The sequence below is a fragment of the Ochotona princeps genome, chromosome 6, assembly GCF_030435755.1.
Source record: "Ochotona princeps isolate mOchPri1 chromosome 6, mOchPri1.hap1, whole genome shotgun sequence".
Taxonomy (NCBI): Eukaryota; Metazoa; Chordata; class Mammalia; order Lagomorpha; family Ochotonidae; genus Ochotona; species Ochotona princeps.
In genome coordinates this window covers 28,821,690-28,845,312 of record NC_080837.1, presented here as the reverse complement: position 1 = coordinate 28,845,312, position 23,623 = coordinate 28,821,690, and the positions used below count along the sequence as shown (strand labels likewise).

At 39.5% G+C, this 23,623-nt stretch overlaps 1 protein-coding gene across 1 annotated transcript in view; it reads right to left on the bottom strand.

Annotated features, from left to right (window-relative positions):
* LOC101518265 (aromatase) overlaps nt 1–16,827 on the bottom strand; it is a 32,662-nt gene extending 15,835 nt beyond the window's left edge. Inside the window, exons 1-3 of the mRNA XM_004578077.4 lie at nt 16,648–16,827; nt 10,495–10,645; nt 1,809–1,963 (exon numbers count right to left, since the gene is read on the bottom strand). Coding sequence (XP_004578134.1) covers nt 1,809–1,963; nt 10,495–10,645; nt 16,648–16,798 — 457 coding nt within the window. The 5' untranslated portion in view covers nt 16,799–16,827. The remainder of the gene's footprint in view (nt 1–1,808; nt 1,964–10,494; nt 10,646–16,647) is intronic.
* Between the last annotated feature and the right edge of the window lie 6,796 nt (nt 16,828–23,623).

Here is a 23,623-nt window from a genome sequence, read left to right as displayed (position 1 = left end):
AACCTGACATTTTTCATATCTAAACTCTAAAGACATGCTAGCTTGGAAGAAATTATAATTATGTTTTTATGATTTAGACTTCAACAAAGAGAACCCTACAAGCAGTACTTCAGACGCCTGATGACTTCTACCTTCTGCCAAGGACCTCTAGATCAATCCCCTGGAGAATGCCCAGCTGCTGTTGTCCCTCTTTCTGCCCCTTTTCAGCATGAAACAGCCTGAGACTCGTAAGCCCCTATCCTGACAGCAGCTAGGGTCCATTCTCCTTGGGGGATGTGAGGAGTCAGATGGGATAATAGGCAGTTAGGGTCTCTGGTCTCTGGTGAAGTTATCTTTGCATAATATAAAAAGTTGCTTCTCTCTGTTTCCTGCTGTTGCAAGAACATGTTCTCCCTAGCAACATTCCTCAAGCCTAATTTACAAAATAGAAAAGGGAGATTTGTAGGACAATTGATTGGATATCATTTGTATGAAACCAACTGATTGGATATTATTTGAATGCGAAAAATGGATTCTGTATACAAAACAAAAGAGATCCTTTCAGACAGAGATCGATAGACAGGTTTATGGGAACTATGTAAGCTCCTCAGTACCTCCTCCCTTATGGTATGTGACCCTCAGTCTATAAAAGCTTGAAGCCACTAATAAACTTCACCTATTGACCATCAAAAAAAAAATCTTTTAGAGTGCCTTATCACTTGTGAGATAAGCTCATCTCCTTGACTTTAGAGAGGGGGGTCTTTGGCAATCTGGCCCTTCTCTCCCAGTAGTAGCCTCATTCGTGTATTTATCTGTGCCAGACAAAGGGCCTACTGAGAGATCCCTTGACATGAACACATTGATCCTTCCTTCCATGTATTCAAATGCCCTGTTCTTTACTCTTATAATATCTTTGTTGGTCACATTTCCTTAACTAGGTAATTTTTAACTTCTTCTAAGATTCATTGTAATTATTCTGAGCTCCCAGGGGTTTTGGATGGCCCATTGCCTGTGCTCCGAAGGGCTGTGTGCTCCTCTAGCATTCCCATCATCTAGGTCGGTATATGGTGACCCTTCCTGATTCTCTCTTCTTCCTCTCCCCTCTGCTGTCCCATTATCAGCTCCTCAAGTACAAGAGCCACACCTTGTTCATTGTATTCTTGGAACCTAGTACATGGCAAGAATGGTAGTTTGTCAAGTGGATGCCTTTCAAGATTCTATTAACTATTGCACATCAGGATATAGGATCTTGTATGAAAGGTAACTACTCCTAACTAACTAACTAATTAACTAGCTCTTTCAGATAGTACAGAGTCCTAAATCCTCTTTCATTCACCATTTTCTTTCTGCTAAAGCAGCCGGGCTATTAACCTATGACTCAGCAAACACACAGATTAATTATGTTTAATTCAAATATATATCTGACACAGTAAAATTCTAATTCAATTAATCCCAACTATACAGCTCAAATTGATTTTCATATTCATAAAATGACTTCATGCATCAACAGGAAGAAAAGGATTTGTGGTAGCTAAAAATGTAGGCTTTGCAGTTGTTTCTTGGGCCACTATTTACCAATGTTGGAACCTTGGCCAAGTTCTTTAACCTCTTTATGCCTTGATTCTTCTCATCTGTAAAATGTAGGCAGTAACATACAAGATCTGTGGGATTAGAATATCAAATGTTTAAAGCAGTGCGTATGATGTAGTAAAGGTATGTTAACTCCTGATCCCATTATTTTAAAACTGTGAAGCAGCAAAACTTAACAATATGATCTTTTACAAAATGGGCAAATATAAGACGAAAAATACAGCTGGGTACTTGCTTACCTTTCATGAAGTATGGTCGAACTACTTTCCAAAGAGCTGGATTATTATTAAATATGAGACCATTCTCATGCATACCAATGCACTGCAACCCAGGTTTGCTGCCGAATCGAGAGACATAATGACTATGCTTCATCACATGGAACATGCTTGAGGACCTGAACAGAAGACAAACCTTGGTCTTAATTCACCAGGAGTAGAACTCCTGGAGATACATTTAGAACTCGAAGTAGTTCTTTTAACAAATACGTGTTGATCTAAACATAATTCCTGATTTTTGGTAATCAGGTTGAAAAAGCACTTCCATCATGAAGAACATCCTCTAATTGAATCATTTTTGCCTACTGACTCCTTTTTTGAGCATCACAAAAGCTGGAAAACACACACTCACACACATACATTTAGTTCTTATTTCCCTTTCTCCTCTAATCTCAAGTTTCCAAAAATATAACTACTTGCAAGAGCTGCAACATTGTTTACAAGCTGAGCGCTTCATACCATAAAAGTCCTGAGAGCATCCAGCTTTCCAGGTCCCATCCAGTCCTACTCCCTCCCGATGGCCCCACTGGCTGCAAGGGTAAGCCACGAACAGAGTTACTAGAATGGCCAGGATATGGCTTTGCAGTCTGGAAGCAGCAGTCTTCCTGGTGCTACCCATTTCCCAGCGTGTGTCATCAAGCCTCGCCGTTCTCGGGGAGTCATTCTGGGCTTGAAGGATGTCTTCTTGAGCACTTATTTCAGGGCTGCCCAGGAAGACTCATGTTGGTGATTACAGAAGCTACCACAAGACCCTTTTTCTGCATCCTGTCATGATTTGTCAAGATCTTCAGGGTCACAGAATTCTCCCATGACATACAATGTGGTGAGCCACTATAGAGTGTAATTTGAAATATACCAAATAGTGCAAACTCAAGATTTGTGAATAGTAATTAACATAGGTTAAGGGTCCCTTATTTGGAATTTTGGGGAACAGAAATATTCTAAATTTTATATTTGTTTCATTTTTGTTTGGAATATTTATATATATATGTAATGAGATTTCTGGAGGTGATAACCAAGTCTAAACACAAAATCCAGTTGTTTCATGTATACCTTATACATGATAGTCTGAAGGCAATTTTATAGCATATTTTTAATAGTTTTATGTATGAGACAAAAGTTTCATGGTTGGGAGTTTTCCACTTGTGATGTCATGCTGGTGATCTAACAATTTCAAATTTTGAAACATTTTTGACTTTTAGAATTTCATATTAAAGTTGTAAAAACTTTCCTTATCATGGTTATAACTTTATTTTTGGTGAGTCTAGTAATTACCTAAGTTTCCAAGTACCTGCAAGTACCTCCCTCCTTATGTGTTCCTGAAATTTTGTTTCTCTTCCTGTGGAGGTTTTCAGGTCATGTGGATACTGTACCATACCTAACTGGTTCTCTCTCTCTTTTTTTTTTTTTAAAGATTTTATTATTGGAAAGCCAGATATACAGAGAGGAGGAGAGACAGAGAGGAAGATCTTCCATCCGATGTTTCACTCCCCAAGTGAGCCGCAACGGGCCGGTGCGCGCTGATCTGATGCCGGTAACCAGGAACCTCTTCTGGGTCTCCCACGTGGGTGCAGGGTCCCAAAGCTTTGGGCTGTCCTCGACTGCTTTCCCAGGCCACAAGCAGGGAGCTGGATGGGAAGTGGAGCTGCCGGGATTAGAACTAGCGCCCATATGGGCTCCCAGGGCGTTCAAGGCGAGGACTTTAGCCGTTAGGCCACGCCACTGGGCGCCTAACTGATTCTCAAACTCGCTTGGAGAAACTCTCTTAAAACTTGATCCTTCCTCTCAAGTTTTGTATTTAGTTCTTCAAAGGCTGATTTTGCTTGAGTGACATTCTGTTAATGACTGCTAAAATACAAGACATTAGACCAAGATGGCTCTGTTCAGAATTATCATTATGTGAAAATTTTATTTGCTTGGTATTTATTTTAGGAAAAACATCCTCCTGCTTTTCGATCATAAATATGCTCTTGATTTGATTTCAGATAATGTTTGTAAGATGATATCAAGTTTGAGCCAAGTTATCCTCTTCCTAGCAACAAAAGTAAAACAAAAAACCCAGATGCTTCAATTTATCTTTCATGGGACTGATAGCTCAAATTTTGTCCTGTTGCAAAAATCATGTTACAGAAAGGGCTGAAGTTTTTATTTATTAAAATATTTGAAAGCTAGCTTCCAATCTCCCCCTACTTTATTATATAGTTAAAGCAGAAACTAAGTACATTTTACCTTTTTATTTTTATTTTTTTTTTTTTTACAAATTTGTGTCTACAATTTGTTAAGTCTTAAATATTAGCAGAAAAGCAGAACACTGTAATTCTGTTCTGACCTCTACGGCATTTGTACACTGAAATAATCATATTAGTATACCCCTTTCTTTTAAAGGAATGTAAATCAGTTGAAAAGAGACGAAGCTCCCAACTTAGAACTGTAAATGTTGTGGAGCGAACTTTTAAACTCCATGTGTCCTTTAGGGGGCACCAACATCTCAGTTTTCCCAAACCTGGGAAATGAAAGGCTCAGTTTCACAAGAGACAAAGCCCAAAAAGCAAAGCAATAGAGCCAAAGTGAACATCACAGAACAGCAATGTAAGACAAACTTGTTTATCAGATTGGGAATTGTAGAGGTTATCTAGCCAGAGTAAATTGCGGAAAGTCAACAAGGGAAAGGTGAGGAGCTAGAGATCCAGTGAGGACTCCTCCCACCAGTAAAAGGCCAGCGGAGGGAGATGTTACGCTGATAGTTAGGGAAAATGTTGATTTCTCCACACTTAGAAGACACCAACTGAGTCTCCAAGCTCAGAAGGGAGAGTGGGCATTGTAAGGGACCTGGTAACTGGAGTTATTATTCTTCCTTAAGCTTGACTCCAGACAAAAGACATCTCAAAAGACGGCAAACCCATTGTCTGCTCTAAATGAGAAGTAACCAGGGAGTAAGCTCATTGGCACTAAAGAGAAAGCCATTCAAGTCTGAGGTGTCACAGTTCATAACCTGCTGCAAGGTTCAATACAGAGGAGCACTGGAAATAAAAAGGAAGCCACAAATGGAAGAATTGGTATCAAACATTTTGAAAAAGCAATTGCCTTGCATATATTTGTTCTGAACCCAAGACTTATATTCCATTAACCTATCACTTTTCCACTGTTCCTTGCTCCTCTAATATCCTCACACATACAGCTTATGTGCTGTGGTCATTGCCAATCTGATGGTAAAAGTCTTTGCATCCTGTTTTTTAAGAGAATGGAAATGACTAGAGGAAAATACCCATAAGTTCCAACTACCTTCTATCCAACCCTCCCTCCAGATACTATAGATGAAATTCTTTATTCCTTTTCAAGCATAAGCCTTCTCTGGTCCCTAGGACCCTTCACTTCTCCACCTAGCATAGTTCTTTCTCCTCCATCAACAGTTTTCTGCCTAACAGACCATTCTCACCATGATTCATATGTTCTGATTTATTCTTTCTGAAAAATCAACATTCCTTTGACTACACATTCCTCTCCAGCTACTGTACCGTCTCCTACCTCCTTTGGTTGTCCAAACTCACTGCTTCTGATCCTCCCCTCAATACTGCAATTCCCTTCTCTGGTCAGAGTCCCACCCCCACAATTCCATTGAAACAGCTCATATTGAAGTCACCCAAAACATCTCTCTCTCTCTCTTTCTCTCTCTCTCTCTCTCTCTCCCAATGCAATACTCACTTCTCCATCCAATTCCCTGGCACATCTGTTCTATTTGACATGCTTGGCAATTTCCTCCTCTTAGAGATGTATTCTTCACCTGGCTTCTAACCAGCCACATTCCTCTGGATTTCGCTTGTCTGTCTACTTCTTGCTTCATTCTAATCACTTTACACTGGTGGATCTCAAGCATCATTCCTCCCCACTGGACATCCCACTGAGATCTCTACTGAACATGCCAAGTCCCACATGACTGTAGTTAGACATGATCTTAATTCTGAACTCTCCCTAACCCAAATTGGACAATTTTTGCCTCAAAATATCTGGAAGAGGGAGAACATGGTTGCCTGAGATAGGTGGAGTAAGTTTGGGATACAGTGGTACTGTATTTTGGAAATACAAGTCAGCGAAAAAATCCTGCCTTTGTAGAGTAATATACTGTTCATGTGTTAGTAATGAAAAAATGAAACAGATGATATAGGAGCAGGGTAACCAACTATCTGAGTTTTGTCTCAGAGACCGGGAGTTTCCTTGGATGTAGGACTTTCAGTGCTAAAACTAAGACAGTCTCAGGTAAACCGAGATGGTTAGTCACACTATTTTCAGGAGGTTTGTGCTAAATTAAAAAAATGAGAAGGAAGGGGTAGGTGAGGACCATTTGTATGAATGGGGATGCAATTATGAATAGTTTATGATGGGCTTCATTGAGAAGAGAGCATTTGAATAAAAGTCTGAAGAAACTGGGGATGTAAGCCAGGCAGAGATCTAGAGATAAAGCAGTCCAGATTGAAGGAATTAGTTATACAAAGTCCCTGAGGCAAGAACCTGTTAGAAATGTTCAGGGGACAACAAGGATACCAGAGTAGATGAGCGGAAGAATATTGGAGATGATAAATGGATTTTTAAAAAAATAGTAATAATTTTTAAATGGATACAACATAGTGGCATAACAAGTTAATCTTCTACCTGCAAGCACCAGAATCCTATATGGGTGCCAGTCGGAGTCCCAGCTTCTCCACTTTTTTTTTAATTTTTAAAGATTTATTTGTTTTTATTGGAAAGTCAGATACACAGAGAGGAGGAGAGACAGAGAGGAAGAGCTTCTGTCTGATGATTCACTCCCCAAGTGGTCGCAATAGCCAGAGCTGAGATGATCTGAATCCAGGAACCAGGAGCTTCTTCCAGTTCTCCCACGCAGGTGCAGGGTCCCAAGGCTCTGGGTCATCCTTGACTGTTTTCCCAGTCCACAAGCATGGAGCTGGATGGGAAGTGGGGCTGCTAGGACATGAACTGGTGTCCATATGGGATCCCAGCACATGTGAGGCAAGGACTTCAGCCGGTAGGCTCCTGCATTGGTCGGGGCCCTCTGCTTTCAATCTAGTTCTTTGCATATGGTCTGGGGAAAGCCATTAGGATAACCCAAAGCCTTGGACACTGGCACTCATGTGGGAGACCAGGAAGAAGCTCCTAACCCCCAACTTCAGATCCACTTTGCTCGGGCTATTATGGCCATTTGGGGAGTGAACCTGTGGATGAAGACCTCTTTCTGTAAAAAAAAAAAAAAAAAAAATCTGCCTTTCCAATAAAAATAAATCTTTACAAAAGAAAAAAAAGGAAGAAGAATATTGGAAATGAAAGGTAAGGGATCCTAGGATACCTGATCTTACATCAGGCGTTAGAGCCCATTGTAACAAGTCTGTATGTGACTCTGCATGAGATGGGAAGCCACTGAACAGTTTGAGCAACATGGCCAACTCATTCACGATTCAGTAGAACAATTTCAGCTGCTCTGTTGAGGATAAGTGAAACGGGCGGAAGGGTCAGGAACAGAAAGAGCACCTAAGCAAGAGATGGAGGTAGCTGGCTCAGGTGAGAACAGCATAGGTGATAAGATGAAGAGATGATATCTTGGGTATATTTGATGGACAAGCTGATACAACTTCTGGCAGTTTGGATGTTGTATGTGAGAGAAAGAAAGCCCCCAGTAAATATTTGTTTAATGAGTGAAAGGAGACTAAGTAATGACTATTATAACTTAGCACTCATCTGAAGCTTAATATATAAATGTATGCTGAAACAGTAACTGAATGAATCCTTTATAAGTTTATACATGATTAATGTATGTAATAGAGACCTAATTAGCATGTTAATTGGTGATTCTCCTTTTCCGATGCTTCTTGATGTTTTTCATATTTATGGCAAAGCTAACACACAGATAAAGAACATGCAGGTAGTGTACGGCAGAACACCTGAAGACCTCATCAATTTAGAGTGTGGCTCCTTGGAGGAACTGTGTATTTTATCAACAGGTAAGCAGCAGGAACTTCCCCACCAGCCCCTAGGTTGTTCAGGCAGCACTGCCGTGGCACTTGTGCCTGCCTTCCTCCCCTGAGGAAGTAGGGCAGTGCCTACCCCTCGGAACTAAGCTTGTTGGAAAATGTGGACTATAACCCTACACAGTTACAATTAAAGGCCTCAAACTTTAAAAAAAAAAAATCTGGCAAACTCTTCAAATAAAAATAAAAAGCTTTCCAAGGGTCAGCAGGGTCTTTTCGAGAGGTACGGGTAGTTCTGGAAGGGATTTGAAGAGCAGACAAGGCAAGGAGATAGGGACAAACATGTCCTATTCCGGCGGGGAGCCCAGCCCTTAACAACAAAATTGAGTGCCTCTGAGGCAATTAAGGAGAACACAAAGACTCCAACAAGTGAAAAGCCTGAGAGGGCAGGACGAGAAAAGAACTGGGAGAGCTGGGTGAAGGGCAAGACATGTGCACATCTGTGTGTGCATCAGTGCCTGATGGCGCTTTCCCAATTAAGATGAGTGAAGTGATCAGATGCCACTCTGTCACTGGCATCCAGGGAGTTATCTGGTGACCTCAATATCTAATACTTAATTGTGTAGTATTGAAGAGGGAGTTCTCTGCTGGTACTCTGGTTCTTGCTCAAATCCATTGTTCTTCACTTTAGTTTTAGTGTGCCACCATCACCTTAGGTAAAAATCAAGGGCAGTGCAGTAAGACAAAACCACTCCAACTCTGCACAACTGTTTTCCCTTAACCCTAAAGAAACATCTTCCTGTCTCAGACATTCCTTCTCCCTCCTGTCTCTCCAAAAGGGAGGTTCTGCAACTCTTGTAGTGCACTACTACCCAGATTGATTACTATCTAGCCAAGTGGGAATCATTGGTGTAGTTCTGGGGTGCAAGTGGGTATCTTTTAAGCTAACTATGCTGAGGATCATTTCACCTGTCTGCCGTAGGAAGCAGGTGATAAAGACAGTAAGACAGCCAGCTGTGCTGGGGAATAAAAAAGCAAACACAAATAACATCTGCTCTAAGACATTTTTGAGGACATAGTTTAAAAAAAATGATAAAATTCTGATTTCTAAAAGTGAGAACAGACATATCAAGAATGTATCCAAATTTGCTTAAATTTGACTGACCAGAGCACTTCAGATCAGGAAAAGTAAAACCAAAGTGTTATTACAATTGTCAGAGCAATGATTCGCACCCTAATGAGGGGATCAGCATTGCCTATACAGCATGTTAAAAGCACAGGCTGTGGAGCTTTGCCCCAGACTTTCTTAGTAGGTCAAGGCAGAGCCCAGGAACATGCATTGCTTGTGAATGCCCCAGCGTGGTGCTTGTTGCTGATGCAGAGCTGCTGCATTCACATGTTCCACATGACTTACTGAGAAGACATTTCTGTCTGCACACCTTATGCTTAGTTGCATAAACATGTTCTCCTTAGTCTTAAAAATACCACAACACCAAACTGAACAAAATGAGAACACCAAGCAAAAAAATTGAAGTATTGGATGGATCCAGAGTAACATTGCTGGATAGTTTCAAATATTTGAAAGCATTACATGATTTTCTCCCCTGCTTCATTTTTTTTCCATATTAGCTTCAAAGAATTGGGCTTTGAGGATACCATAGCGTTTTATGACATGATGCATAAAATCTTGGCCTGAAAAAAGTCATTTCCAGAAATGCTCCATTGACATATTTGTCTATAAATGTATCTGAATGGATACAAATCAGTAAAATGCCTTGATTGGTTTTGTTTGTGGGTGGAGTTCTGTCTGAAATTACAAATATAAAAAACCTATTAATAAGACAAACTTGGCAGGCATTCTACTAAAGTCTCATGAAGATAGCTGGTGAAGTATGCCTTCTTTGAAGTGTTCCAGCTTTTGAAATCAATACTCAATGGACAAATCAGCTAATATTTTGTAAGGCAACTTCTCAATAGTTGATACAAATTTGGGTACCCCTGAAGTTATCCAGAAATTATGACTATGCAGGAAAGGAGGATCTCACTTTCCCCTCCAGCTTTCTGTAACTTTTCAGTCAGGACACTGGTTTATAGTCATAAACAGGATGGCAGTATCATCTGGCTTCTCTTTTGAAGGTGCTGTGTGGCTAATATTAGTAGCAAATTGGGAGCCACAGAACTTTGTCACAAGTTTTAGATCTGTCTCTCTCTCATTGTGTGTGTGTGTGTGTGTATTTAATGCTTACTTCTAGAGTTGAGACCAAAATTTTGGGAAGGCAGGAAAGATACTACCCCACACGTAAAGCATGTTTTGTCATAACCACATTATCTGGGTGCTAAGTTTCCACATTTATTGCTTGGGAAAATGTTGACTGATTTCTCAACTTTCCAGAGTTCTTGATCCATGTGTCCCTGTCATCTGAGTGCTAAGTTTCCACATTTATTGCTTGGAAAAATGTTGACTGATTTCTCAACTTTCCAGAGTTCTTGAACCATGCACCACTGACTTCAATTCAAGCAAAACTTAACCATTTTGTTTGTTCGCTGTGTTTTGTTTTTTACCTGGGATCTGTTTACCTTCATTTTGGCAGTAAAAAGCATTGCCTTAGAAACAGTCGAAACAAATGGGGGGAAAAAAGAGCAGACCCCAAGCCTTTATTTTAAAAGCATGTCTTCAATGATTATAGACTCACTTGCTTATAATGAGTGTTTCCTCGCCACATATCCAGACTCTCATGAATTCTCCATACATTTTGTTGTAATAGTTGCAGGCACTGCCAATTCCCATCCATAGGAATCGGGCATAGGAAATGAGGGGTCCAATTCCCAAACAATAGCCAGGACCTAGAAAAAGCCATCACATCACAGTCAGCATCTTAGCCACATCAGAAATAACTACTCTAAGATATCAGGGTTTTTGTTCTTTTCTAAATGCTCTTTGCAAATTCTCATGTATACATATGGATCACTAATGCATTGCTTTACCTCCAAACAAAACAGAGCTTGATGCAAGACTCTTCACCCCTCCAAGAGTGAAAAGTAGTCAGTGTGCACATCACCCAGTCCTACTTAGTCTCAGTCACTTTAATCTAAATGAATTTTAGTACATGTGTTAATCTCCTCCTATCTTAAAAGGTGTCATTGAGTTTCAAATACATGTCAGTTGGTCTATCCAGCAACAAGCGTGCAAACTGTGAGAGGATAGATCCGTTTGCCTGCCTGATTTTGTCTGAAAACTCTTGCTTGAATGATCCAGTGGACAAAATGAGTGGGTAAAAACTGGGTGATAGTTTTGGAGTAATTCTTTTAACGAAAAGAAAAAAGTCTGCAAAGATAGTGTCCAATTTAAGATTATTCATTTCATTGTTTCCCTCCAAAAGAACTCAGCTTAAGCACAATCTTGAGCTAAATTTCACTAGGCAAAGTTGAGCAATTTGAGTTCACATACATCTATGCTTACGTACATGAGGGCAGAATTGTAACAAGCAAACTCAGAGAACAATGGGGGGAATTTGATGTTGCTTATAGTCAGAAAACCGGTAGCTTGATTTTACTTATATGATAAACCACAGGTAAATTGTTTGTTTGTTTGACTAATTCTAATGGTTTAAGGAACGATGTTAGAAAGTTATAGTTTTTCTTAGTCTTTTTTCCTTTAATTCCATTCTGTCAGTGAGATGGTTACACAGACTAAACACAACAGACTGTATGAGCCTACACACTCCCACCATGGACAAAAGTTAGGAAGTCTAAGCTTCACTCAGGTCATCTGAATGAGATGTTTAATCCCAAAGTGAGCAATATTGTTTTTTACTTCACAAAGCTAAGCTGATATGACCAAGACTATTGGCTGTATTTTTTTTCTAATTAGAGCAGATCTTTGTCAATATCTTTAGAGCCAAAGTATTATCAAAGAGCTATTCATCTTATGATTATTTTAGTAACACTATTTTATATTTTAGATAACGGGCTATATTTTAAAACTATTCACAGAAGTTCTTAAAAAAAGATTTGAACAGGCAGATATGGTTATGAATGTATTTCCTTAAAATGTCACCAGATACTCCAGCCTTTAATCAACTGAAGTACGCATAATAACAAACTATCTTACAGGGTATTTATAGGTTGGCACATTATAAATGCTAAAATAGTTTCCTGAATGAACTTCGAGAAGTTTATATGCATGTAATATCGAGGGTGAAGTTTAAAATGCTATTCTTAGAGTATTTTAGGCTAAATTTACATTTCAATACACAGCAAAAAATATTGTGTGCTATGTATTTAATCTACATGAGATCAAACATCTGATTATATTTGAGAATAGACTTAATTTAATGAACGTTCACTTATTTAATATGCTAAGCCAGTGAAAAACGAAAACATATAAGTGAAAGAATGTAGATTTCATCTTGCACCTTTAAGTTTAGTGCTATGTAGAAATCTTAATATTTGGTAAACAACTTAAATTTATGATGTAACAGTGGAAAATGCTACCTAACTGAAACAGGAAGAACACAGTGAACCCAATGCTTAGGTGGAGAAACTGAGAGTACTAACTGGAAGAGAACCAGAGCTATAGGTCCTTAGAGCAACTGAATATCACAACAAATGCTTACTGAGAAACTAGTGCCCAGTTAGGTATGGCAATATTTTAAGAATGATGATCCCCACTAGAGTCCCACTACAGGAGAGAGAGGGTGGGAAAAATAAGTACACAATCAAAGATGAAAAATAATTACATAACAAAATACGCAACATGATATGATCCTTTCACTTGCATCACATCGTAGACCCTCTGGATGGAGAGAAGGATGCTTCAAAAGGGTAGAAATGTTGGTAGGATATTAGGGAAATGTTTGGATTGCATCCTAATTAAGCTGCTCCTGCTTCTTAGATTTGGAAATGCCTATTATCTAGGCATGTCTTGATTATGGATGCCTCTATCACACCCTCAGAGGGGCAATGAATACTTCAGTGCATTTGTTAAAAATACTTATTTTTATTGGAAAGTCAGATATACAGAGAAGAAGACAGAGAGGAAGATCTCCCATCCAATGGTTCACTCCCCAAGTGACCACAACAGATGCAGCTGAGCCAATCCAAAGCCAGGAGCCAGGAGCTTCTTCTGGGTCTCCCACACAGGTGCAGGGTCCCAAGGCTTTGGGCCGTCCTCAACTGCTTTCTCAGGCCACAAGCAGGAAGCTGGATGGGAAGCGGGGCTGCTGGGATTAGAACTGGCACCCATATGGGATCCCAGCGCATTCAAGGCAAGGACTTTAGCTGCTATGCTATTGTGCCGGGCCCTTCAGTGCATTTTTATTCAGAGGCAGCCTTCCTGAAGCCAACTGCTGGGACTTCTCACACTATTGCATCCCTCACTGAGGAATACACCCTAAAGAAACCCATGGACAGCTATTGTTCACAGGTGCACCCAACTTGAGACACCCTAAACACCCATCACATGCAAAATTGTTAATTAAACCATCCACAGCATAAATGATTCTTACAAATTTTCTATCAAACAAAAAGAAGATAGAAGAATAAATAACAGATGATTCAATTGCTAACATGTTCAAAATCAAGCAAAATTAAACTATAATGGTCTCAGGGTGTGAAAGTAGGTGGAAAATCTCTGAAACAGCATGAAAGTTATTGGCATAAAACATAGGAAAGTTGACTTCCATGGGTGAAGGATGCCAGACTGGGGGATTGTGAAGCTGCTACAGCCTTGATTCTTGGGCTGGATGGCAATACAGGATTTATCACCACATTGTGCACTTATCCACAAGATATATTCTTACTGGGAAGAAGAGGAATGTGTTTCCCTGTTTTTATCCCAGTGCTCTGCTCTAGAGAGAGGAGACCAAGGTTGGGATAGCTGTGTCCTTGGGGAAGGGAGAGCTGCCAGGTGCCAGGTAATAGTAAGTTCTGGACAGAGATCAGTCGAATTGAAACAGTTTCTCAGAACTGAAGTTGTAACTCGTCCTCCACCCCCTCCCACCCCTCCAATGACTCTTTCCTCCCCCAAACTCCTGCAGCCCCTTCCTGGCACTAAGCCATCTGCCAATGTCTGCCTCTGCTTCTTTGTTTGATCCATGTTATTCCCACCAGGACAGAAACCATATCTCATTTCTCTTTGCAAACGTCTCGCCCCTAGAACCTGATGTAGTAGGACTTCTCGTGAAGCAGGGATGAAGACGTTTAGTTTTGAGTACTAATTTTTTTCTCTGCATAATAGAGATAAATACACCAGTCTCACCAGAGGGAATGGACAAGAAGTTGTTTTGCAAATTAGAACTTGCTTAAGGGCTTTGGTCATTATACCTTCTTAACTCCCTTTGGCTTTCACTGACCCTAAGCCTTCCCCTAACCTGCAGAATCAAGGACCCCAAGAGCCAAGCATTGGAGGAAGTGGCAGAGTTCAGGCATGTTGGGCAACCAAAACACCAGATCAGGGTCAATTTTCTCATCTTCCTGCTGTTATCCATGAATCACAAGAGCTCACAGCCTGTGTCACTGGAGAAGACTTGGGACATCATAACATTAGCAACTCTAATTTAGCTTACTCTGGTTAGCAAAATTGATGACTTCTGACTTGTCTGTTTGCACTCCTCCCAGTCATGGAGCTAAGGAACCATTTCCTTTCCCTGAGATTAAATCCCCCACCTATAAATGAGGAGTTTGAGCTCCACCATTTCTCAGGTTTGTTGTAACATTGCCTCTGCACAGCAGATTATGTTTTTGAGCCTCAGTCTCCCTTTCTATTAACTGGAAAGGTTGAGCCCCTGTCTTTGGCTCTCAACCTTGGCTGCTCATGAAAAATCACCTGAGGATCACTCACACACACACACACACACCCTGTGGCCCTCCCTGAGGCAGGGCTGAGTATTATGCTATCATGGATGTAACTCCTAGTATATGGCAGCACCATGTCCCTGATCCAGAAGAGATGCAGAGTTGAATGCTACCCAGGCTCCCGACCAAATACTTCAGGAATACCAATTACCATGCTTTATCCAGCCTTATTCAAGGGGCCAAGGAAATTCCACAACTGCTTTCAGCATAAGCATCCAGGCCGGAAGAGGGGAGAGTATGTGTTTTTCTTTCTTCTTTCTTTCCTTCCTTTTTGTTTTAAAGATTTATTTATTTATTTTTACTGGAAAATCAGATTTACACAGAGGAAGAGAGACAGAGAGGAAGATCTCCTGTCTGCTGATTCACTCCCCAAGTGGCCACAATGGCAAAAGCTGAGCTGATCAGAAGCCAGGAGCTTCTTTTAGAGCTCCCACGCAGGTGCAGGGTCTCAAGGCTTTGGGTTGTTCTTGACTGCTTTCCCAGGCCACAGGCAGGGAGCTAGATGGGAAGTGGAGAAACTGAGATACAAACCCAGTGTCTATATGGGATCCCAGCACATCCCAGGTGAGGACTTTAGCCACTAGGCTACCATGCTAGGCCCATGCTTTTCTTCTCTCTCTTTGTTTTTTTAAATGCATGTTTCTAGGCCTGTAGCATCTGATTTTAAATGTCTGGGACAGGTCCCAGGAATCTGGAACCTTATTAAGCTCCCACTTCCTGGATGATTCTTAGATATGTGAAAGGTTTGAGAACCTGCAACTTACTGGATGCACAATGATGAATTCTCCCAAGACTGATCACATAGATGTATTGGACTATAACACCTGAAAGGAAGAGGAGGGAGAGTATTCCATTCTCCCTCCTACCTAATCATCACATCCCTATCAGACATTGACCCTGACCGAGGAGGGAAAGAAACCCAGCGAGGAAGGGGCAGCTCTGGAGGAAGAGAGTTCAAATTAACCATGAGTCTTCTCTGAGCCCGCCTCCCCTGAAGATAACCCCATCAGAGAGCAGGGAACAAAATTAACTAAATGTTCCATTAAATTGGACATTAAAGCAGTCTAAAATATCAAGCTGAACCAGAGAGGCAGGCAATTACCTGGAAAATTTTGAAGATCCAGACACAGAGCATTCTGTCCCTGCCCCATGTTCCCATTCTCAATCACACTGTGATGAGGTTCAGCACACTTGAAAGTGTGTAATTAGCATGCTCTTGAAAGGCAGGCTTACTGTATACCTTACAGAATTGGAAGTGGATGCCCATGGGAGGAGCTTTCACTGAAAACTAAAGAAAGAGTCTGAGATGTCTGATAATTCTGAGTTGTCTAATATTTAGCAAATATCATCCAGTACTAGTAGAATAGTAGCATTTTTAAAGTTAGAATTATCTGTATAGCAGTGTAATACCTTACTTTTTATTGGCCCACAGACCTTGTTGGAGATTCTATCAGGGGTCTTATTCCAAAGGAACCACAGTGGTCTTCATTCTTCTCCCACTACCCATCATCACTCCCTCACCCCATCATCACATCCCTCAGCGCGGGATGAAGAGAAAAGACATGTGTAAGAAAGAGTGTGGATGAAGCAAGGTGGGAAGAAGAGAAGGAGACATTCCAGAGACATTTTTTACCTGCAGAGCAAAACTGAAATGAACTTGAATCTGCTTTTTAGAAAGTCAACCAAACTCCCTGGAATTTTGCCATGCTCTACCCTATATCAAGCTTGTTTTACAGAGCACACATGGCAAGACTTCTTTACCAAAGCAGATTACAGTCTGAAAAGAAATTTTTAAGATATTTAAAGAATGATTTCATTTAAATATGCAGGTAATGAGAGTAGACATGTTCACCTGAAGTTCTTGTTTGCTAACATAACAGTGGTCTTTGATATCTTTCTGGGTGTACTGTTTGTCCTTTTGCATAATTTTCCTTGCCATCATAGAACAAGTGAATAGTCTCCTCAGATTCAAACATAAATAACTGCCTTACCTGGTATTGAGGATGTGCCCTCATAATTCCATATCAAGAGGAGAAAGCAAGTGAGCAGCAGAATTGGCACAGTGGCAGCAGGCATGGCATCAGACACCATGCTGGTGATGTTATAGTGATAGTGTATTGGGTTCAGCATTTCCAAAATCATCTTGACTCCGTTGGCCTCAGATGAAGCAAATTAAATCCCTGTGGAAATTAAAGGGGCAGGAAAATTAGAGAATCTCCTCAAAGGTACATCTATGTCTTCTGTTGTCTCAGAAGATACTATACTATAGGGATTGCCGCTTTATTTTATAATGCAATTGAACAGTCAGACAAGACAAATTTGTGGTTACAAGTCAAAACAAGCAAGCCCACGAGAGATCTTTTGGCTTGAAGTGCAGCATTTCTGACCTTGGTAGAATCTCAGGTTCGTTTAGACACTTGTTCTGATAGAACCTTATCTTGCCCTTGAGTGGGTAGAGTGACGTGCATTCCCAATTGAGAGCCAAACTTCTAACCAAAATACAAGAAAACGAAGCTTGTTTCAGAGGTGGAATCATTTTGTGACTTCATCGGTAGGTTTTGTTTAGGCAATCTTCTTTCCTTGGAGCCAAATTGACTTTTAAAAAAAAGTAACTTCCCAAACTCCTTTGTTTGTCCAAAATTCAGAAAATTGGCTTCCCCCCAAAAGGTAAGTTTCTACAGCAAGAACTTATTTCCTGGGCATCGTTGATGTATTCCTGCAACCGCCAATTAAGCTGTCTGTTGAATTCAAAGGGACTCGGTTAATTCAGTCTTTCTCTGTTGCTTTGATGAGGATCTGAAACCTCTTGTACCACAGGCTGGATGAAGCCGTGTCCACAGGGCTGGCACTGGATGTAATGGGGGAAAAAAGAACAAAGGAGGAACAATAACGGGAGAGAAGAAAGAAGCAGAATGGGAGATGAGAAAGCAAGAGGGAACAGGCAGAACAGGATGCCACTGTCAATAGGCTCAGGTGCTCCTCAGCAGCCTCCTCCCCATAGCAGCCAACAGCCTGTGCAGGGCAACCAGTTCTGTTTGATTTGCTGGCTCTGCTTTTTTTTTTTTTTTTAATTTAAATTAAAAAAAATTTCCTCACAATACATTTTTGTAGGTATAGGGACTCATCCCTTCCCCTCTTTTCCTCCCTCCCCTTTTTTTTCTTTCCTGACATTTCCCCATTTTATTGCAATAGTATAGTACATGTTACAAGTTTAACATTCTGATGTTTAAATGTACCATGACATGATACATACAAGCAAATGAAGAAAACCTAGAATTGTATTTTAGAAGCCTATTCAAAAGTTTCATAAGAATCTCACTTTTATTTGGAAATAAAGATGCGTATTACATAGTACTTTTACTTCTCAATATGGTAGTCTCCCTTGTGCAGTTCATATGTGTGTATATATGTAATATATAATATAGTTATATAAATTTGTATACATATATGTAGACAAATAGTATACTTTGCATATTATTTGTTCTAGAGAGAACATATGATATTTGTCCTTTCAGGACTGGCTTACTTCACTAAGCGTAATGATTTCCAGCTGGGACCATTCTGTTGCAAATGGCAAGCTTTCACTCCTCCTTAAAGATGAGAAGTATTCCTTTCAGTGGATGTACCACAGTTTCTTTCAACAGGCATCTGGGTTGTTTCTGTATCTTTGCTGTTGTGAATTGTGCTGCTATAAATGTAAGGTTGCTGGTCACTCTCTCAAATGCAGATCCCATTTCCTTTGGATATATTCCCAGGAGTGGGATGGCTGGGTCATATGGCAGATCAATTTTCAATTGCCTGACCACTCTCTATACTGACTTGCATAGTGGCTGCACTAGCCCACACTCTCACCAGCAGTGGAGTAGGATACCTTTTTCCCCACATTCTTGCCAACAATTGTTTGTTGATTTCTGTGTGGAGGCCATTCTTGCTGGAGTTAGATGGAACCTCATTGTAGTTTTAATCTGCATTTCCTTAATAGCTAGGGAATCTGAGCATTTTTTCATATGGCTAATAGCCTTTTGAGTTTCATCTGTTGAGAAAGATCTGTTCATGTCCTTTGCCCATTTCTTAACATGGTTGTTTTGCTACTACTGTGTTTGTGAAACTCTTTATAGATCTTTGATATCAGTCTTCTGTTACGTAGAGTGCAAAGATTCTCTCCCATTATGTCAATTGCCTCCCGAGTTTATTGACTGTTTCCCTTGCTGTACAAGGCTTCTTAATTTGATGTAGTCCCTTTATTTATTTTGGCTGTGACTGCCTGTGCTTTTGGTATCTTTTCTAAGAAGTCTTTGCCTACACCTTACTTCTTGTAGAGTGTTCTGTATGTTTTCCTCTAGCAGTGAGATGGTGTCTGGGTGTTGGTTTAGATCCTTGGTCCATTTTAGAGCGGGTTTTTTTTCTTTTAAAGTGAAAGGTGGGATGTCTTGCTTCTTACTTGTGCAAGCTGATATCCAATTGTCCCAACATCATTTATTAAAGAGACTATGCCTTCTCCTTGGATTTTTGTTCTTGTTGTTATCTTGTCCAATATTAGTTGGCTGTAGATGTTTGGGCCCATTTAAGAGCTTTTTATTCTGTTTCATTGATCTTCTTTCCTATTCTTATACCATTGTCAGGCTGTTTGGACTACTGCTACCCTTGTAGTACAACTTGAAATTTAATGTTGTGATTCCTCCAACTATGTTTTTATGGCTTGTTTTATTGTTTAAGATGGCTTGGCTATTTGGAGTCTCTTGTATTTCCATAAGAATTCTTCATCATCATTTCTAGCTCTAAGAAGAATGTTATTTAACCATATTTCCAGCCAGATTTTTAATGCCGTTAATCTCAAATAGCATTTGGGGAATGGTAGTTTGCAGCTGAAGAGGCCTGGGTTGGCCAAACTTGTGCAGGAGATAAAAATCATCATTGTATACATTTCCTGATGACAGGTAACAGGTTCTGAGGTTTGCCTGCTCTTAGAAAGTGACCAAAGTTGAGGGCTTATAGTGGCTCCAAAGCAGACTTTGGCTAGATTTTATCCCATAAGTAATAAAAGTTTAGATTCACAGCCAGGACTTCTATCTGGATTTTATAGGCTATGTGAAATGTTACATAAAATGTACATTTTATAACGTGTGCTTTTGAAGGGAATGAGATGATAACTTTCACTATATGTTTAAGGGATGTTTTCTGCCTACTGTATGTGAGATCTTAAACATCTAAACAAATACCAATTTCTGGCAAGTACAGAATTTCACAAATAAATGTTGTGAAATTTTGCTTCATAATTTTGTTGATCCATTTCACTATTTACATAATCATTAGCACTTAACTGCAGGCTACTGAAAATGCCCACACCCATGTTGGGCAATTTTACTGTTTTTGTTTTGTTTTGTCTTGTTTTACTGTATGATAGGTCTTCAAAAGATTCTCTATTATGAAAAAAAAATGCATAGATTTCAAAAATTTTGGTACTGAAGTAAACCTGTTTTACACTTGATCTTAGCCAAAAGACTTGAGAAGTAATAAACTTGTCTTTTAATTCCAGTCTCTACAAACTTTTTGAGGTGGCATGTATGTATATAAGTTGAAACTGAACATCAGAGTTCTGTGTGTTACAATCTGTTTTCATTATTAATAAGTAGCTACTTTGAGCAAGTTGAGTTTTTCTGTTAGGTTTCTAATTTCCAGAGTGGCATTTAATGTCATTCTGAGTAGGTTTGGACAGCTAGGATCCTTGCAGTTTCTATTTGCTGCTAGAAATTGAAACCAATGTTAAAAACACATGAGGAAAGCTGTTATCACAAAAAGGATGAAGATGTCCAAAAGCAGTGATGTCAGCAGAAAATATCACAGTACAGGAACTCAGAGATATTTTACAACATTGAAAGTGTTGAAAATGGATTCAAATTTATAAAGAAATATGACAATTCCCTGAAGCATAAAGATGCTTCCTCAGTGTCCTAGATTATCCAAAGAGAAGCCAAAACAACTTCTTTGTAAACAGTTCATAACATTTTTTTTTTTTTACAAAGCAAAAGCACTTTAGGATTTGTACTATTTGGGCCCGACGTGGTAGCCTAGCAAATAAAGTTGTCACCTTGCCTGCACCCAGGTCCCATATGGGCGCCAGTTCTAATCCCAGCTGCCCCATTTCCCATCCAGCTCCCTGGCTTGTGGCCTGGGAAAGCAGTTGAGGACGACCCAAAATTTTTGGACCCTGCACCCGCATGGGAGATTCAGAGGGAACTCCTGACTCCTGGCTTCGGATCAACTCAGCTGTGGCTGTTGTGGCCACTTGGGGAGTGAATTTATGGAAGGAAGATATTTCTATCTCTCCCCGTCTGTATATCTGACTTTTCAATTAAATAAAAAAATTTTTAAAAAGATTTGCACTATTTCTAATGTTTTACTTTAATTGTGTGTGAATATATTGATTTACTATTAAATTTGAATTTTAAATTAAAATATTTTAAATTTCACTGTCCTGTGCCTACACTTATGGAAAGCAACTTCAAGTTTCAATGTTTTGGCAAAAATTTTAGAAGTCATAATCATAATTTTTTCTTTGCTTCTAAGATTGATTTGCAGTTTCAGCTTGCATAGTCATTTTTACTGTTCTGCATTACCATGCACAGTGGGATTCTATATCTAAATGTTTTTAAAAGATTTAAAGATTATTTGTTTGATAAGCAAAGTTTATTTGAAAAGAGATAGAGAAGAGACAGAGATTTTATTTCCTCTGGTTTACTCCCCAAATGGCCACAGCAGCCAGAGTTAGGCTGATCCGAAGCTGCAAGCCATGAACTTCTTCCAGGTCCCACATCGGTGCAGGAGCTGTCCTCTATTGCTTTCCCAGGCCATTAGCATAGAGTGGGATTAGACGTGAGACGCTGGGACTCAAATCAGTACCCACACTGGATACTGGAGCCATCGATGGAGGCCTGCAATGCCATGGCATCAGCCCTTTTATGTCTGTATGTTTAATGGGGGTAAATAGCCTGATTTCTCATCTTTCTCAAAAGCATGCAATACAAATCATCGCCCTGGCCACTACCAACACACACACACACACACACACACACACGAAAGAGCACCATTTGAAGATTCAAGAAGATAAAACTTTTTTTACACATACAAAGTATTTGCTATATATCAGACATTGTTCTAAGTACTTTATAAATATTAAAACTAGTCATCCTCACAACAGCTTTATGATCTAAGTACAACTGTCCCCATTTTGTAGATCAGAAAACAAAGATAGGGAGTTTTTATTGTGTACAACAGAGCTGAGACTTTTTATTATGTACAACAAAGTTTTTATTGTATACAGCAGAGCTGAGATTGAACTGTCTTCCAGGCCAATGCTGTTTAATTAGACCATTCTGTTGCCCATTATTAAATTGGTTTTTGTCATACATGCAGAAAGCATATCCAGCAAAGAGCTAGATGCAAAGTTTAGCATTTGGAATACAAACCAGTGCCCATATGGGATGCTAGCATTATAGATGGCAGATTTTATGCCCACTGTAGGCCCCCAGCTATCTATTTTTAATTTGAAAGACAGAGAGGCAGAGAGGATTTCCATCTGCAAGTTCTCTGCTTAGATACCTCCAATAGTGAAAGCTGGGGTAGGCTGAAGCCACTTTGATTCCCCTTGCTGCACCTGTTGCTTTAGATCCCCATGGGGGTGACTCCTAAAGCTGCCTCTAGGAAGATTATGGAGCCATAATCCAGAAAAATGCAGTCTTGAACATCATAATCTCAAATGTCAAAACCCCAAAAGATCAAAATATAATTCTAGAAAACAATTTTAAATTCTTCAAAAGACATTAACATTTTTAGACTCGAAAAATATAAAAATGCAACAAATACTTCTAGATCAATTTACATGATTAAATACGCAGTGATAACATATGCATTTTTTGCAGAATAAACACCCAGGTTCACAAACATTCATCACAAGAGGGTAACAGCTATGAGCAGAGAAACCATGTTCATACATAGATCAGAGAAGTATGTATAAATGCTTATCACAGTAGTTGATAACTGTGTGCAGCTTGCTTTTTTAACTGTGGTCATCTGAAATATTGTGATATACAATCCAAAATTTTTGCCAAGATCAATCAAAAACTGCTGTGGGTTACCAGTCTGTATGCATTACCCAAATGGCAGATATCTTGAGAAATTTTATCTTTCACAAACACAGATATGCAAAAAGAACATCTCTTCATTTATTGAGGAAGTTTCCATGTTTTTACAAGCATGTTCAATACTTACAATGTTCATGTTGTGATTATATGCTTTCACAGAGTCAAATTTGCAAGAAAAAAAGCATAAAGCGAGTTAAAGCTCTGTAAGTCTTCATTGCATCTCTCTCAATATTGGAAATGATGCAGACATGACATGCATAGCATATCAAGTTGTGAAAAATAAGTTTAGAATAGTGGGGGAAACCAAGCATAGCATTAAAAAAACAAAAATAATTTTAAGGGGAAAATTCATCATAGAAGAAAGTATAATACAGAGATAGTTATGATCAGTTTCATGAAAATAGTTTTTAAGAGCTGTCTGAAATTCACAATATTTAGCTATGCTTTGAAATCTTACATTTGACAGATTTTTTTTTTGGTAGGTCATATTATCTCAGAAAATAGGCTCACATTTATTTTCTTTGTGTAGCTGCTGTTTTTGAAACTCTGTTATTCAGTATGCACCTACATAAGCATTCCTGATAGATTTTTTTCCATCTTCTGTGCTGTGCTTTAGTGTTGTTTTGAGTGCAGAGGAATCCATCCTTTGTGCACTTATGCAGAGCACAGACTTGGTGGGAATGACTCTGGGGAAGGAAGAGCATCATTGGATGGAATACCGTTATGTACCTGCTTCCCTTCCATGCACATAATTATTTTCAAAACAATGAATAACCTTCAGGCAAAATGTAGCTTATATTTGTGAAAAGCTCTTGGAATCGCTTCA